This window comes from Marmota marmota, unplaced genomic scaffold (assembly GCF_001458135.2).
Source record: "Marmota marmota marmota unplaced genomic scaffold, marMar, whole genome shotgun sequence".
Taxonomy (NCBI): domain Eukaryota; kingdom Metazoa; phylum Chordata; class Mammalia; order Rodentia; family Sciuridae; genus Marmota; species Marmota marmota.
Genome location: NW_026000137.1, coordinates 7,395,170 through 7,412,647, shown reverse-complemented (window position 1 = coordinate 7,412,647; position 17,478 = coordinate 7,395,170). Strand labels below are relative to the sequence as shown.

The 17,478-nt window shown below is 59.7% G+C and overlaps 1 protein-coding gene across 1 annotated transcript in view; it reads left to right on the top strand.

Annotated features, from left to right (window-relative positions):
- The window catches only part of Vipr2 (vasoactive intestinal peptide receptor 2), a 54,748-nt gene extending 38,997 nt beyond the window's left edge, over positions 1 to 15,751 (top strand). Inside the window, exons 7-14 of the mRNA XM_048785406.1 lie at positions 2,647 to 2,788; positions 8,731 to 8,881; positions 9,449 to 9,509; positions 10,660 to 10,729; positions 10,885 to 10,976; positions 13,444 to 13,573; positions 13,637 to 13,678; positions 14,843 to 15,751. Of these exons, the coding sequence (XP_048641363.1) occupies positions 2,647 to 2,788; positions 8,731 to 8,881; positions 9,449 to 9,509; positions 10,660 to 10,729; positions 10,885 to 10,976; positions 13,444 to 13,573; positions 13,637 to 13,678; positions 14,843 to 15,022 (868 nt within the window). The 3' untranslated portion in view covers positions 15,023 to 15,751. The remainder of the gene's footprint in view (positions 1 to 2,646; positions 2,789 to 8,730; positions 8,882 to 9,448; positions 9,510 to 10,659; positions 10,730 to 10,884; positions 10,977 to 13,443; positions 13,574 to 13,636; positions 13,679 to 14,842) is intronic.
- Positions 15,752 to 17,478: the final 1,727 nt, after the last annotated feature.

Genomic DNA, 17,478 nt, shown 5'->3' with positions numbered 1-17,478 from the left:
CCCAAGAGAGACCAAGGAAGCAGTCATCAAAGGTCAAGCTCAATGCAGCGCTCAAACCAACTTGGTGGGTCTGGCAGACCCAAGAGGTGGCATAATAGCAGCACCCACCAGGCAGGCCAGCGTGGACACCGGAGCCCACACACCACATGAGCAGGTGCAGGAAAGGGTGTGGGTGGGGTGAAAACACTGACAGGTCAGGAGCGTCTGACGCCTGAGCTGGAGGACCTCAGGGCACAGGGCAGTGGAGGCTTTGAGTGCAAGAGGAGGATGGTCAGTGCCCTGGGCAGGTGGACCCGGCAAGGCTTGCAGGGGAGCAGGAGAAAGCTGTCAGAGCCTCAGGGAGTCCTGAGGGGCTGCACAGAGCGGGCAGCGGCTGCGGGGGCAGAGGAGCTACGGCCTCCAGGAAGACCACGAAGCCGCCTGTGTAAGTTTAATGTTCTAGTAGCTCCTTTCTAAATAAAAAGAAGTCAGTGAAATCAATTTTAATAAAACCTTTTATTTAAGTCATTAGATACAAAATACTGTGGTTTCAACACGTAACCAAGGAAGAGCACTCCAGGAGTGTGGGACACACCCGTGCCCGCGGGTCTTGGGTCCAGTTTGCTTGTGCAGCAGAGCTCAGTGTGGCTGCTGCCTGCTCCTGGAAACCCCAATCTGCATGGAGGCCCTGTAAGCACACAGCCGAACGTCACCTGAACACGAAAGGCCTTTTAGCAAGGGAATCTGGTACAAAACGTCATTTTCCTTCTGTATTCCGCTTGACATTGACAAAATCAGCTCATCTTTTTTGGAATCATTTTTTTTTTGGAGCAAAAACATACGGTTTACAAGCTTTCTGTCCAAATTAAGTGAACTTGCTGACTCTTGCTGTTAACTTAATCTTATTAATGTTGAGTTTAATGGAGCAATGAGTGAATTGGTATTGAACTCTAAATTTATTGTATGAAAAGAGTGTTCCTCACATTTCTATGATATTTTCCAGGTGTGTGAGCTGCTGTTCTGATCAGAGCTCTCTCCTGGTGACTGAGGTAGAATGGCATATCAGGCCATCAGCTGTGCAGGCTTCATGGCCACACAGTGCCCAGCTCCATCACAAAGGCCTGGAACGCCTCCTGTTGCCCCAGGAAGTGAATCTGGCCACAGCCGAGGAGTCTTGAAGGACAGTGCCCACAGGCACTGGCCAAGGACAGGCGCTCGGGGCCTCTCCTGGTGCTGGGCTGGGCACGAACCCCCTGACTCATAGCTTTTGTGGGTGCCCTGAAAGAGCTCGACAGGAGCACACCTTCCATTGTGTCCTCCAGGGTCCACTCCTTGACGACTAAGAGGGAACTTTCCAGATTCAATATGCATTTACTGAAAACACCTCACCTTACCCACCTACCACCCCCAAACCTCAGTGTGGTGAAGAGCTCGCTGTCCTCACCACAGTGCATCCCGTCTCCGACCCGCATGGAGCTGCAGGGGTCCTCTCCAGCCTCCACACTGCCCTGCTCTGGGTGAAACCAGTGTCCCTGTGATTCTGTATCAGTAGCCACCATCATTTCAAATCATAAAACTTACCCACACTTATTTTTTAAACTACAAAAATAATAATAATTAACAAATATTTCCATTTAATACCCAAACGTGATTTACACAAATATTACTAAAACTCATGCTGTCACCAAAAAATATTCATATATTACAATCTTCCATTCATGTTTAGAAAAAAAACATGCAGACCAAGTCAATCAGTCGACATCAGCTAGGTCTGCAGCAGCTTACACAGGATGCCAGGAGCGCTGGTGCCCGACCCCCTGCAGAGCCTCGTGCCAAGCACACCCTGCAGACTTCCCCCACACACACACACCCTGCAGAGCTCCCCACACACACCCTGCAGACTTCCCCCCACACACACACCCTGAAGAACTCCCCCCACACACCCTGCAGAGCTCCCACACACACCCAGCAGAGCTCCCCACACACCCTGCACCCCAGAGTGACTAGGAGAGAGGGGTGCAGTTGAAGTGGGGGCATGGACCTGTGCATCTGACGTATCACCACAGGCACCCTTCAGGAGGGGTCAGGAAGGAGATGCCTGGGGGTCTATGGAGGTGTGGTGCTGGGCAGACCATCCTCAGTACTGGTGTTCCTGGAGGAAGTCGGTGTTGGCAGAGGGCAACCTTCCCACCTGACACAGGAACCCAGACATCGTGGGGTCAGAGCTTTTGAGACCAGTGAGGATCAACAAGCTGAGGAAAGGGGGAGCCTGGGGCTGCCGCCCCCTCTCAGAGCAGAAGAATCTGGGTGTGCAAGAGACTCCAAGGGGAGACAACCTCGTCAGCCTGAATCCTGGGGCTGAGCCCAAGAGGCCAGGGTGGAGGAGCAGCCCCAGTCCAGGCTCGGCCTGCCCCACCTGCCCTCTGTGAGGAAGCCCACCTGTGGCTTTGCGCTAGACGCTTATCTTGACTCTGACCTCACTGAACAGTCTGAAATAAGGGCAAAGACTTTGTGCAAAACTGTTTATCATAATGCAAAACCGGAAGCAACCTAAATCTACAATGATGGGGAAATAGTTAACTAAATCAACTTCATAAGAAGAAGCCACACAGGAGATTGCTTGAGAGTCCAGAAAAGCAGCGTCTGACTGTCCCTCCCCTCCCACAGGAAGCTACACTGCACCAGGAACTACATCCACCTGAACCTGTTCCTATCCTTCATCCTGAGAGCCATCTCAGTTTTGGTCAAGGATAATGTCCTCTACTCCAGCTCGGGCACCCTGCACTGCCCCGACCAGCCATCCTCATGGGTAAGGCTGTCCCCGAGGGCAGGGCTTTCCAGGAGGGGCAAACTCCCTGGTCCTGGCCGGGCTGAGAGACTGGGACCCTAGCCCAGGGTGCAGGTCAGCAGCGGGGGGTGGCGGGGGGGTGGGGACCAGGCCTGCCGGGGCCCTGAGCCCTGACTCCACAGACTGAGCTCCAGATGGAGACGGGCCAGCAGCAGCAGCTCCAGGGTGGGAAGTACAGCACAGTGAGTGCCGGCTCCTGAGTCTCTAAGCAGCAGGTGCTTCCATCCAGACTGCCAGAGGAGGTCCCACACAGCACCAGATCGGGGACAGGTCATGTGTGTCAATGTGCGTGTGCAACTCTGTGATGCCAGGGTAGACAACATCAGCGACTGTGTATGGAGGCGGGGCAGCTGACCCACACTGTGCCTCTGCCAAGACTGTGTTCAGGGTGCTTGTTAGGGGCCACGGAGGATCTGAGTCAAGCTAACACAGCAAATGCCCACTGGTGCCTGCTCCATGCGGGTCTTCCCAAGTCTCTCTGCTGGTGCACAGGGCCCCGCATTTGGGGCTCTGGTGCCTCCCTCCTGCTGAGGCACCAGCCCTGGGGAGCTGGGCATGGGCTTGCCTCACACTCCAGGCATGGAGATGTGTCTTCTGGCACAGTTGCTCCAACCTCTCTGTAGTTTTGAGGGAAAGCCTGTTAGAACTCCATAGCACATCAGCGTGGGGCCATCACGGTCCCCTGCAGGGAGCTCCATTTCTTCGTGGCCTGACTCGTGGTGCAGGACCGGATCAACAGAGGAGTCTGCTGTCAGAACACAGTTAAAAGCAGGGTTCCCACTGGCAGTCCCCATGTCATGAGCGAGCCCTCCCTAACACAGAACATGCCTGTCTCCACACTGCCACTTGTGGAGCAGCAGCCATTAACTGTCAGCAGTGGCTCCGAGAACACAGGTGACCTGGTGGTCACAGACGGGCAGACCTCTTGGTTTCTAACAACTGGCTCTGGAGTCACACAGCACACACCACACAACCCTGTACAAACAGGTCCTGGAAGACTAAGAAAGGGTTAAAGTGACCAGCGGGCTGCAGCCTACTGAGCCAGGAGAAAGCAGAGCCACGGTTGGTGATCAGGTGAGCTGTCCAAGCGGGTCCAGATGGACTTCTGCCGTTTCAGTGTCAGAGTGTCAGCTCGAGGTGTGGCCATCACAGGCAGCAGAGACAGACTGTGCTGAAGCTCAATAGGCACAGGAGATCAGTGGCTCGTCACCATGGTGATGTCCCCGAATGAGCCCCAAGAGGAGTGGCACCATGATGAAGTCGAGTGACGCTGTGTTTCTCGGGGGCTACTCCTTTTATGGGTCTCTGAAGGTTGGTCATCTGGAGGAGTGAGGACTTCCCATGTCTCGTGTTCTGGGTATGATTTGGAATGTCTGCGCATCCAGGTGCTCGTGATGTAGTTTCGTAAGTTGGCACAAGTAAGCTCTTTATCAATCTGGGCCATATGGTGGTGCCAGGCAGATGGTGGTGTTTACTTGTACAACAAGGTGTGGAGCTTCACCACCTGGCGATTGTACTCAAAATGCAGAAGCACGTGGCAAACTACTGCTCAAAAGAATGTGTTAACTCAGGGCAGGCACAGCCTGAGGACTGCTGTTCTACACCATGGAGTCACTAGGGCAGGCACAGCCTGAGGACTGCTGTTCTGCACACCATGGAGTCACTAGGGCAGGCACAGCCCTGTCTCCACACCCACTCCAGGTGGATGTTCTCCCAGCTCTGATGCTGACACAAGGGTCCCCTTTTGTGTAACAGCAGTGGACACTGAGGGAGTGCCCCAGATCCCCTCTCTCTGGTGGTGTCGGCCCTGCTCCCCTTTGCGGTCTTCCTTAGCTCTGCGCCCAAGGAAACAGAGACCCTTGGCAGACCCCCCAGGCCCCGAGTCCCCTGGGCAGCAGCTCTCAGCTCCTCTTGCCCCTTTGACCCCAGGCCCCAGCCCTGCCTCGAGGGAGCGCCGGGCCCCTCCACAGCGAACGGGCTGGAGCAGCCCATGGCCAGCCCCTACACAGGGAATCTCCAGCCTCCCAGGCCAGGCCACTCCCATGGCTGCTGTCGGCTGGCCAGTGCCCAGTCACCTTGAAAGAACAAGGACCCTGCCCATGAGTGAGGCCACTGGGCCCTGGGTGGCAGGATGCAAACCAGGACTAGCGGCAAGTCCTTGTTGAACGCCATGATGCCTGCCTGGAAGAGCAGCCGCGGGTGCCCGGCCGTTCCCGGCGCACTCTGGAGCACAGAGGGTGCAGCTGTGCCCCAAGCCCTGGGCCCTGCAGTTTTGAACCAGGGAGGACAGAGCAGGGAGAGGAGGGCAGAGACAGCCGCAGGAGGGAGGGGCCACAGAGTGTCTGGAGAACAGCCAAGCTCTGAGCAGCCAGCTGCCCTGGAGCCAGACTGGGTCCGCCCAGCGGGAAGCAGCTTCTCTCCAGCTCCTTTCTGCACGTTTTTGTTCCCACCTCGCTTCCCCGGACCCACGTTAGCCTCGGAGAAGGCGCCAGGATAGCAGGCCTCCTTCTCAAGGGGCTGGGAGCAGCGTGGAGCGTGTGCGACCTCCCTGAGCAGGAGGCTTGTGGAGCTTCCCTGCCCTGGCTGGAGGCGGTGCGGCTTCCTCCTGGGCAGCCGCCTGCAGCAGAGCCCTCTACGCCCACTAGAGCAGGTTCCGTGTGGGGCCTGCTGGACCCTGAGAAGCCCAAGCCGAGGGTCACTACACCTGTGTCCCGCCTGCAGGGTCAGGGGCTGGGGCTGGACGACCACCGCCTGTTCCCCAGGCTGTGAGGAGAGGATCAGATCAGAGGTTGGGTCTAGAGCCTGGGCTGGGTCCAGGAAGAGAGCACCGTCGCACACGGGGTCCTTGGCCCACAGCCCCGGGAGGAGAGCAGGGCCCAGGGCGTGAACACCGTCAACATGCACGCGTGTGCACAGAACATGTGCACATGAAAAACACAGGTGCACCCGACACACTGTGTGCACAAACAGGTGCGCTCACAGAGGATCCAGCCAGGCACAGGTTAGAAGCTGCTGCCAACGGGCAGCTGGCCTTGGCAAGCCTCCAGCTGCTGTCCCACTGTGGCCGCACTGGGGGGGCCCCGTGTCACCCACCGGCCCCTCCTGCCCTTCTGATTCTGTGGACTGTGGCTTGCAGCCACAGCTGTAAAAGACAGAGCAAAGACAGGATATGGTGCTGCCCAGATGTCCTGTCCTCACGGAGGCTGTGGCTGGTGAGGGGTGTGCCAGTGGCCGCAGACGAGGCCAGGTTCCTGTCACTGTTTTAGAAGGAAGATGGTGTTGCCCTCCACACACTCTCCTCCTCATCCGACAGGTGTCCTGAAGCCTGAGTCACAGTGCGTCCCCTCCCCGCGGCCTGGGAGCAGTGGCACCTCTGCCCCTGTGTTTTGCCCTGCAGACATTTCAGGCACCTCCCCGATACCTGGTGCCCTTTCTCCCATCAGGGACTCACAGGTGGGCTGGCCAGCCAGGGCGGCGGGGACCCCCAGAGCCCCTCTTCCCACGGCGGGGGCCCAGGCCTAGGTGTTGCAGACCTGCTGACTTGTGGGGGCTTTGCTTAGCCAGCTTTCCGTGGCTGTGGCCGCAAGACCTGAAGGAACGATCGGCAGAGCAGGAAGTTGCTGTGTGGCTCGTGGTTTCAGAGGTTCAGTCCATAGACGGCTGACTCTGAGCTCTGGCCCAGATGAGGCAGCACGTCATGGTGGAAGAGCGTGGCGGAGTGAGGCACTCAGGATGTGACAGCGAGGAAGCAGCTCTGCTCACCAAGGACAAAACATAGACCCCAGGCATACCCCAGGGACCCACTCCTCCAGCCACACCCCACCGGCACCCCGCCACCACCCAGCTCCTCTGTTCACGCGGCCGATGCAGCAGTAGGCTAAGGTCTCATGGCCCCATCTCTTCACCTCTGAACTCTCTTGCCTCGTCCCGCACATGAGTTTCTGGGGACACCTCAGGTCCAGATCGTAACAGGCCTCCTGGGTCAGAGGCTCTTGTGTGTGCAGGGGTGGGGATCCCGCAGGCCCCCTCATGAGGACACTGGTCCCTGCACCAGCTCTACTCTCTCGCAACTGCCCTCCAGCCCAGGACCGCTCCAGCAGCATCTCCTGAGAGAGGCAGGGACACGTGACCTGGGGCACGCAGATGTGGGCGTGGGGTCTTGTGCTGTCTGTGCTGCCAGGATGGAGCCCGGGCTCCCGTGTGTGAGGCACGCATTCTCCCAGTCACTCATCCTGCTCATGTTTCGTGACGGGATCTCGAATCGAGAGTGGAAAGGCAGCAGGCCACACTCAGACAGCTGCCCGCTCCCAGGAACCTCCCAGAGGTCTTAAAATTTGGTTTCTTTGGCCCACTATTCCAGTGGGTGGTGACAAGTCACAGCTTTCCTGTTTGGGTGGTTGGCTATCACAGCGTCCTTCCACTCTGTCCTGACACCCCAGTCAGAAGGTGCTGGGATCTGCACTCCTGGAGAGCGACAGTGAGGAGCAGCCGGAATCAGGGTGTTCCCCCAAGCAGGGTTCTCCAGCACCCAGCCCGGCCAAGGAGAAAGGGAGGCCGTGTAGTGAGAGGCAGAGGCCGTTTAGGGCTCAGTATTCAGGTCAGGTCCGGGCAGCCCTGCAGACCACCTCAAAAGAGCCAAGATGAAGATGCCCAAATGCATCGCCCTATGTGCAGACACAGGTGTGTCCACAGACGTGTGCACAGGTGTGTGTGCATTCATCACCCTGTGTGCAGACAGGTGTGTCCACTCACAAGTGTACAGGTGTATGTGCATGCATCACCGTGTGCAGACACAGGTGTGGCCACCCACACATGTGCACAGGTATGTGGGTGTGCCTTCATCATCCTGTGTGCTCAGACCCACACGGGCACAGGTCTGTGCGGAGGTCCGTTCACCCCCTGTGCACGTAGCCTACCTGCCCATCCAGGAGCGTTTCCATAGGTAGGTGCCTATAACTGCAGGTGCAGATCTGCACACCCGTCAGGGATGTTGGAAGTGCTGCTCTTCTTCAGCAAACTTTGCATATACACTAAGTGATTAAAAGTAGCAATTTTACATATGTTGAAATGCCTGGTAGGTTTATATGAAGGGAATCTGGGAGATTAAAATAGAGTTAGTTTATGTAATGCTTTTTCCCAGTGAAAACCCTTTCAGAACTCCTAGGGAAAATAGTTTATTTGCCAGATTTCTCATTTTTTCTTTATTTTTCATCTCCAAGTTTCCAAAGATTCAAACACTCTTACAAATGGGGAACTTAAAAGGTTGTCAAAACTTTGAGAGTCTCCACCTAGTTTGCCCAGTTTTCTCCTCCCAGCGTCCACCACTGGAAGCCCTGTTGAGGGAAACAGCCGCTCTGCCTGGCCCCTTTTCCTGTCTCTGCTCGATCCAGTGTGGAGCCCAGGCCCTGAGCGACCAGGACAGGCAGCACCTGGTGTCCATGCCTCCTGGCAGGCACCTCCCTGAGCTCCCCCCCTTCCTCATCCTCCTCCCCTCCTCCCCCTCCCCCTCCTCAACCCCGTGTCCCAGTGGGGCAGGAGTCGAGTCCACAGTGGAGAGCCAGAGGCGCCCCTATGACCAGGCGGGAAGGTGGACCGGTGTGGAGGCGCGTGCTGAGCCTAAGGGTGGCCTGCCCAGCCCGCGCCACCTCTCGGGAGGTTGTTCACCTCCACCTCTGCCAGTATTTCTCTTGGGGAGTTCGAGGCTCTGAGCAGATAGAGCCTGGCGTGGGGTGTGCAGAGGGCCTCCCTCCAACATCGCACACATTCTTGGTCAGCACCACACCCTGCGTGGATCACCCCTCCCACGCAGCACCCTGGCCGTCCTTATACAAACAGAGCACTGCTGCCTGCCGCAAGCTATTTTTGTCCCTGGGCACATTCTCCTGCTGTCTGTGTTGCTCCAGGTCGGCTGCAAGCTCAGCCTGGTCTTCTTCCAGTACTGCATCATGGCAAACTTCTACTGGCTCCTGGTGGAGGGGCTCTACCTGCACACCCTGCTGGTGGCCGTCCTCCCGCCCGGCAGGTGCTTCCTGGCCTATCTCCTGATCGGATGGGGTAAGGGCTCCCACCTGGCCAGCTAGCACAGAAGGCTGCACTGCCGCGTCAGGCTGTGCAGACCAGAGGTTCCTGCAGGCCACACTTGGGTGTTTCTGGTAACCAGGGTCTGAACTGTGAATGCGATTCCTGGCCCCTTTCATCCCGGGTTCAGCCTGAACTGCAAACAGGCAGCAACATGGCATTTATCTTTCCTCCCCCACCCAGTGCACAGGACATGGTGGGCACCAGGCAGAGGGCCAGAGGTGGGCAGGCTCACAAGCCAGCAGCAGAGCCGGCTCTGACCAGGGCAGGGATGCCTCTAGGTGGGGGATAGGCAGACCTGCAGACTCTGGTGTCACCGTGGCATGCTGGCCTCCGTGAAACAGACCCATCTCGGCTTGATTCCCAGCTTTCAGACATGTTTCCTCAACCCAGCTCCCTGTCAAGGCCTGAGTGTGAACACTGAGGCCAACTTTGAGCTAGACCTGCCCGTGGTCCTCGGACTGAGAAGCTACCCCAAGCGCAGGAGCTGTCTGTGTGCACAGCTGCTCCTGCCTGAGCCCCTGACGAGGCGTCTCTCTGCAGGCATCCCCACCATCTGCATAGGCGTGTGGACCGCGACCCGGCTCTCTCTAGAAGACACCGGGTGAGTGCACACACTCCTGGCCCATGGAGTGAGGCCCAGCAGTGTTGGCCGAGTGTCTGGACTGGAGGGCATGCGCCTGGGTGGAAGGACTGGAGGCTTCGTGTGTGGGCAGGGGTCTCCAGGGTGTCCGTGAAGGGGGCGTGAGAAGGGGGTTGAACCAGCCTTGTAGCTAAGACTAGGACAAAACAGGTGGAGATGGGCGGCCTCCCGAGCACAGCGCAGTCCGCCAAAGGACACTGCGCAGATGCAGCTGAGCTGAGATGGCGTGGGCAGAGGGCTGGCTGTCCTCTTGAGAACTCTCAAGCTCCAAAGCAGCCAGGTGGGGCCAGCGCGTCTGCTCTGTCCATGGAAAGCCAGGCCATGGCCCCCGCACGAGGGCAGGGCACTCCCAGCAAGTGTGCCTCCGGCACAGCCCTGGGTGACAGATCCGGAAGGTGGGCGACCTGGAAGAGTCCTGTGTTCAGCGGCTTTTCACACAGATGGCCAGCCTGGGGCCTCCCGGCAGATCTTCCAGACCGGCTCGCTCACCTGGTCACCTCTGGGTCTGTGGGGCGACTGGCTGAGTCTCCTCCCGCCCCAGGTCCTGGGAGCAATCCCTAGAGCTCAGGGCCCAGCCCCAGTGCCTCACATGGCGTTGCCAAACCAGCTGGGGCCTGGGACAGGGACAGGGCCCCCGCCTCGAGAGGAGGCCAGAGCTGCTGGCAGATGCTGAAGGGCAGTGAGTACAAGCTCCCCCTGGAAACAGGCCTGGAGCTGGAAATCAGAGGTGCAGTCATTGCAGAAGGACTTCCTCGTGGACCCTCCTGCCCTGTTCTGAGGGTGCTGTAGACCTTCATTCAAGATACAAACCACGGAGTGTGAGAGGAAGCTAACTTTCAGGGGAAGCGATCCCTTCTCGTGGTGTAAACTGAGTCAAGCCCCAAACAGCTCTGGGGAGAGGCCTGGACATTTGGCTCACCGTGGCATCAGCAGGTGGTCACACTGGGTGGACAGCCCCAGACAGTCACCCCCCTGGGGACAAGCCTCAGCTCTCGCCTGCAGAGCTGGGCGCCTGGGCTGGGTGAACAGCCAGCCAGGTGCGTGGCCCAGCCCGAGGCCCTCCCCATCTGCAGCTGTGGCCAGGGTAGCAGGATTTCCCTTCCCTTCACAGCTGCTGGGACACCAACGAGCACAGCGTTCCCTGGTGGGTGATCCGGATGCCCATCCTGATCTCCATCCTGGTGAGTCGTTCCTCATTTACGTGCTGCTCTGCTCCACGGCCCAAGGGTCCTCACCAGCGGGGGTGGCCCGGCTCCACCCGGCCTTCCTAACAAAAGTCCAGGTGGCAAGCCCAGCAGGACCCTGTCAACTCTCAGGGGCCCTCTCCTCTCTGCAGGTCAACTTCATCCTCTTCATCAGCATCATAAGGATTCTACTGCAGAAGCTGATGTCCCCCGATGTCGGCGGGAACGACCAGTCTCAGTACAAGTGAGTAGGTCCCAGAGCCGGCAGGGCCCTGTCACTGGCTGGAAGGTCCTCAGGTGCCGGTTCCCGCAGATGCAGCTGGAGCTCAGGCCAGGTCTGCTGTGTCTGGTGCTGAGAGAGGGGGCTTCCATGGAGCTCATGGGGCCCCCTGTAGTGAGAATACCCATTGGGTTTGCCAGGGCCGGTGGCAGTCCCCCTCCCCTTGGCCACTTGTCCCTCTGTTTTATGATATTTCTCCCCATCAGACTGTGCTCCGTGGCCATGTGGCCACATAGCATCTGATGCCAGGCCGTGTCTTGGCACCACCCAGAAGGAGCCCGCTGATGGGCAGGTGATGCCCCACCCCTCACACAGAGGTGATCTGAGGAATGCCTAAGGTGCCGTGAACCTCTATCCATGATCCACACACAAAATGAAACCCAGCCCAGGCATGTGCCCAGCTGCGAGGAGCGCAGGCCCAGGTAGCTGAAGGGCTGGGAGCCACGTCCCTCAGTCACCTGACTGCCCAGCCCAGCCCCTAAGCCTCTGGTGTCTGGCCTCCCTGTCCCTCCCTGGGCAAGTGCGGGCATCAGGAGAAGGCTGGGGCCACAAGGCTGGGGCACATCCCAACCGGGGCCTGAGGAAAGCACCTGCTCTGTCCTCGGTGTCCTTGTCTGTGAGGTGAAACATGGTCGCAAGACCCGAGGACCCGTAGAGTCAGAGCTGGGGAACTCTGTGGGGCTGGGGTCACCTGTGCCTAACTAAGTCACACCGCGCGGAAATTCAGGAAGAAGTGTCTGTGCGGCCCACCTGGAGCCAGACTCCACAGGCTGAGTGCCCAGGCCAGAGCCGGCCCACACGGCTGTGCTGGGAGAAGCTCAGCCCCTGGCCTCAGGCCCGCAGGGGCAGCAAGCAGGGATGAGGCCACTCCTGGTCACCCATAATGGGATCTGGGTCTTCTGCAAATCTTGCTCCACAGCTGAGCTGACCTTTCCTTCGGGTTCCCTGGAAGTGGTGTGAAATCTGTCCGGAGATGGATGTTTTTATTTTGGAGACACGATTCCATGGGGGTAATGAAATCTGTGCTCTTCCAGGACGGCAGGAGGGCAGAGCTGAGCTGTGCCCTGTGAGTCTCTGCAGAGAAGGGCCCCAAGGTCAGCCACACCCACACTGCCTCCTGAGACCCTGTCGGCAGGCTTGGCCTAGGGGCAGCAGCAATGAAAACAGGTCCCCGATCCCCTACCACATCACGCTGCCCACGGGGCCCGCTCCCACCTGCTGACCCTGGGCAAGGCACTGGGTGTGGCAGGCCCTGGGCTCAGAGGTCAAGGTGCACGTTGGTGGGACGCCGGAGTCAGAGTCAGCCAGCTGGTGACGGTGCCTGCCCCCCCCCCACACTGAGGCCCACTGCAGAAGGGACCCACTCTGGCTCTGAGAACGTTGTCTGTTAGGGGAAATCCTGCTGGTGGTAAACCCCGCAGGACACCTGTTGTGTGCCAAGGAGCGTGTACTGTCTGGAACCTGCATTCCCCAGAGCGTGAGGTTGGGAGACAGGCGTTTCCCCTGAGTGGTGTGAGGCCACGGAGGGAGGAGGGGCGGAGGGGCAGTGGCCTTGGTTTTCAGGTGAGATGGGGCTGTCTGAGGGCTTGGCTGCTGGCAGCCCTGATGCGGGCAGGAGCCAGGTCCTTCCGGGAGACCCTCACTGCTGGGTGGCACGGAGTCACCTGGGATGTGAGGCCAGGCTCCTGGCCACCCATGGGGCTGCTGTGCCCAGGCAGGGATGTAGGACTTCAGGGTGGAGATCCCTACAGGTGGCGGCAAAGCCATAGCCGTAAGCATGGTCTCACTGGGAACTGGTGAATGCCCTTCTGGGACCCCAGCTCAGAGGCTCCAGACCTGAGGGTGGGCCCGGAACCTGCTGTCTCCCCACCAGCTCCATCAGCTCAAGCCGGTGTCTGCTGCTGGCAGCGAGGAGGGCTGAGTTGGAGGCATGGTGCCATTTCCAATCTGAAGCACAAGAAACTCTGTGTTTTGCCCAGGCAGGGTGACCACTCGTGGGTCTCTGTCCAGCAGAGCGGTCACTCCAGCCAGGCCACTCCATTCCACGGGGTGTGTGGAGCCTAGCAGCCAGTGACAGCATGTCCAGGGCCCATGTGTGCCCCTGGGCCTCCCTCTGCTGGTCCGCCTCTTGGTCGGAGACCAGACCCCCTGTCTAGGGCTGTTGCTCCACTGTTGAAGGCAGTGATAAAGGACAGTGAGCCTGAGGCCACACTGGAGGGCACACAGAGGCCGGTGAGCCCCAGGCTCCCTGTGAGGGCTCTGGCCCTCGTGAGCAGTCACCAAGCCTGCAGAGAGAGGCGGGATGAGGGCCATGGCTCCCGGCGCAGGTCTCCGTGAGGAGGAAGAGCAGGCCCAGCACCCTGCCCTGCAACCTGGGAAACGACCCCATCAGGTGGGCAGGTGGGGACTCGACATCCTCTCCCTCTCCCAGGAGACTGGCCAAGTCCACGCTACTGCTCATCCCACTGTTTGGTGTCCACTACGTGGTGTTTGCCGCTTTCCCCATCGGCATCTCTGCCAAGTACCAGATCCTGTTGGAGCTGTGCGGCGGGTCCTTCCAGGTGGGTGCGGCCGGCAGGCGAGGGCGGGCTCCCTGGGCCGCCCTGACGCCCTCTCTCTTGCAGGGCCTGGTGGTGGCCGTTCTCTACTGCTTCCTGAACAGTGAGGTGAGGCCTGCATCACGGAGCAGGGTAGGGGAGGCTCCCACGACACCCAGGAGACCCCAGTCTCCCGCCAGCCCGGGGTGGGGTTAGGGGGCAGCTCCCATGACCCCTCCTGCCATGGGCCTCACTGACGGCTGCTGCTACCCACTGGGCCTCAGAGGGCAGAGGCCATACCTGCCTCTCCACCACCCTGGAGCAGCCTCAGGGGCCCTTCCTGCCAAAGCCAGGCTCCTCCCTGCAAGTGAGGCAAAACCAGAACCCAGCATCCTGCTCCCTGACCCATGACCAGGAGGCCAGAAAGCCCAGGGCCTTAGTGGGGAAGGGCAGGGACTGACCAGGAGACGCGTCAATCCCAAGATGAAGCCCGGAGTTGGTGCCCCTGTCCCCTGGTTCTGCCGCACGCTGCCCTCCCCTGCAGCCTCTCTCCATGGGCCTGTTCACTCCAGGCAGTGCCCATTGTCCCCTCCGGGCTCTGCGTCTGGCACCTGGCTCCTCCCCTGGAGAAGGAAGCCCTTTGCAGACCGCGGGCAGCTCTCACGCCCTCTTGGGGAGCAGCAGCTCCTCAATGCCCACCTCTCCAGAGATGCTGCAGCCCCTCTGTCAGTCCCCAGAGGGGAAGGAAGTTGGTGAAGGCCCACACAGGGTCCAGGAGGCTGTGCCTAGAGTGGACACGGCTGGCCCCAGCCTGGCCCCGCACCTGAGGTCACCCCGGCCCTGTTCAGCTGTCTCTGGCGTCCTCTGGGCTGATGTCTACTGCCCACCAGCACACCTTCCTCCACTGCCCCTCCTCACCACCCCAGCACCCTCCTGAGGGTAAAGCTCCCACCCAGGAGCAGAGAGGAGCGGAGCGGACCTGCCCCATGCTGCTGAGGAGGGTCTTCCAGAAGTGCCTAGTGTGCCCTGAGGCCCTGGAGGCCTCTCTCAACCTCCCCAGGCTTGCAGAGTGGACTGGGTCCACTATGGCTGGGTCTCTCCTGTCCCTCCTCCCACCCTCTCTCCCACAAGACCACCTTTGTACCTCCGACTAGGATGTGGGGAAAGGGCCACAGGCTCTGTTGTCCAGAAATGGGAGGGAGAGGGGTGGTGCCCCATCAGCCGGGTGGGCTCTGAGGAGGGCCTGGAGAGCGCCTGCATCCAGGCTCAGGCCTGATGAATGCCCCCCACCAGGTGCGGTGTGAGCTGAAGAGGAGGTGGCCAGGCCTAGGCCTGCACCCGCCCCAACCCAGTGGCCGGGACTACCGGCTACACAGCTGGTCCATCTCCCGGAACGGCTCAGAGAGCGCTCTGCAGACTCACCGGGGTTCCCGCACCCAATCCTTCCTGCAGACGGAGACCTCTGTCCTCTAGCCATGCCCCTCACTGCAGAGCAGGCAGAGCTGCAGGCCGCGGTCCCCACGTGGGTGAGCTGCTTCCTCCCGCCCTACCAGTGAGGCGCCCATCCATCCCAGGGTGACCTGATCCTGCCGTGGGCCTGATCCTGGGTGGGACGGGCCACGCGGTTGACAGGCCGCTGTTGAGCCCCAGCACTGGGACCACTCTGCTCAGAACCTGCAGCTACACAGGCAGATCCATTTCAGAGGGAGACAAGGGGAGCCCCAGACACAAAGCCGAGGCGCAGAGGAGGGGCTTCTCCTTCCCTGCTGCCCCCTGCATTGGCCAGGCCTGTCCCAGGTGGGGAGCTGCCCTGGACACAGCCACCCTAGCATCAGCCCCATCCACAGCCTCCACCCTCTCCTGGCCCCACAGGATGCTGACCAGCAGCCAGGTCAGAGCTCCTGTGAAATTCCTCCTTAAACCAGGGCAGACCAGGGGAAATGAGCCAGCCCTCCCAGCGCTCTTCTGGTCCCCAGGGCTGTCCTCTCTGGCCTCTGGGAGGGCATTGGCATTTCAGTGGCCTCCTGGGCAGCTCAAGCACCTCCCACAGGCGGCCAGAGCCCTGCGATCTGCCCCAGGGGGGGGGGGTGAGGGATTTACTGGGGGCAACCCTGTTCTCTGCTTAATGAAAATAATCTTAAAATTACTTCTGTTTAAATGGAGACTCCTTTAAGGGGATATAAAGTGTATCAAGCACTCCTAGCCAATGTTTGCGAAGGGTTCTTGCTTTCTGTTCTTTTGACTATTTGCAGGGTGGAGAGGCAGGGCTGGGGAGTCCCTGACGTGGCCACAGAGCACCCACATCCTGGGGGTGTGGGAGGAGGACACAGCCAGTCCCCCTGCCGATCGCTCATCCCCAACACCCACAGACCAACGGATGGCCAGCCCAGGGCAGTGCATGTGCCAGGGCACACTCTATGCCACTTGCTCCCCCTCAGAGAGGGCAGCACAGTCTTTGCTGTAGCTTCAGGGGTCCTGTAGCTCCAGGCAGGCAGGGAGGCCCACACCATGACAGCCATGCCAGGCTGGACCAGGTGGGACAAGGAGGCAGGAGGTGACGCCCACTCCCCATCCCGCAGAAGACAGAATGAAGGGCAGCAGAGCAGCCAGAGCCGGCCCAGGTCCCATCCCAGGACCCTATCCTGCACACTCAGTGCTGGCCCCCCCCTGTCTACCAGGACCGTCCCTGGACTCCTGTCCAGCGCACCATAGGCAATCCCCCAGTGTGGAGTGGTGGTGCGTGCTCAGAGGACAGAGACCTCCAGCCTCCACAATCTAGGGGGCAGGAGTGTGGAGAGCCACGGCCTAAGCCAGGGACCTGCACGGGTCATGGACGGTGGCCGCAGGGCAAGGAGAGGAAGCTGTGCGTGCTGGAGACCATAGGACCAGTCCCGCCAGCCTGGACCCCCACTTCAGCAGCTCTGAGGACACCAGGCTTTGCTGGGACTGCAGATGTACTGTCGATGGCCCATGTGGACATCAAACTGTACCCGAACAGACACTGAGGGCCTGGGCAGGCAGGTGTGGGTCACTGGTGATCACGGGCCATGCACAGAGCATTTAGATGCACACAGGGGTGTGTCCCCTCAGCCAAGCACATGCCGAAACCAAAAGGGTGAAATGGCCTCTCTTGGAGGGAGAGGGGAGGCTGCGGACAGTGTCCTGACAGAACCGAAGAAGAACAGGGGCTGACCGCAGTGCACACATGTGCTTGAGCCACCATGGACTCCACCCTGTGTGGAAACGAGCTCTGAGACACGGCAATAAACCTGTGTCCACACTGTGTAAGGATCTGCTGTGACTCCAGCAGAGAGGCTGGGCAGAGTCCTGCTGCCACGGGGTACCTGCGAGGACGTCAGGAGCAGCCACACTCCCTGGAGAGAACACCTGCGCTGCCAGCACACCCTGACCGCAGGAGGGTGGTCTGAGAGCTGGGAAGGTACCAGAAGCACTGGCATGTGGACACACCCCGCCCTCCTCTGCCTGAGCTCTGGTTCTGCGTGTGCACAGTGGTGTGCAAGCATACGTGTGTGCTGTGTGCTGGGGTGTGGGAGTGCATACGGAAGTGCACGTGTGTGCAGTTCTGAAGGTGTTCACTTCTACCACAACATGCTACAGGAAGATGGAGTCTACTGCGACTCGTCCAGGGAGAGGTTGAGAGCCCTGGCTAAGAAACAAAGCCCAAACGAGCAAAGTCGGCCATGAGCAGACACCCAAGACTGCGAGAGGAGAGAGGACCAGCTCAGGACCCCAAGGAGGAGAGGAGATCCAAAGAGAAAGGACCAGCCCAGGACCCCAGGGAGGAGAGGAGAGAGAAAGACAGAGGTCCAGGACAACACTCCAGGGACAACAGGAGAGGAGGGGAGGGAGGACCACCCAGGACCCCAGGGAGGAGGGGAGAGAGAAAGACAGAGGTCCAGGACAACAGT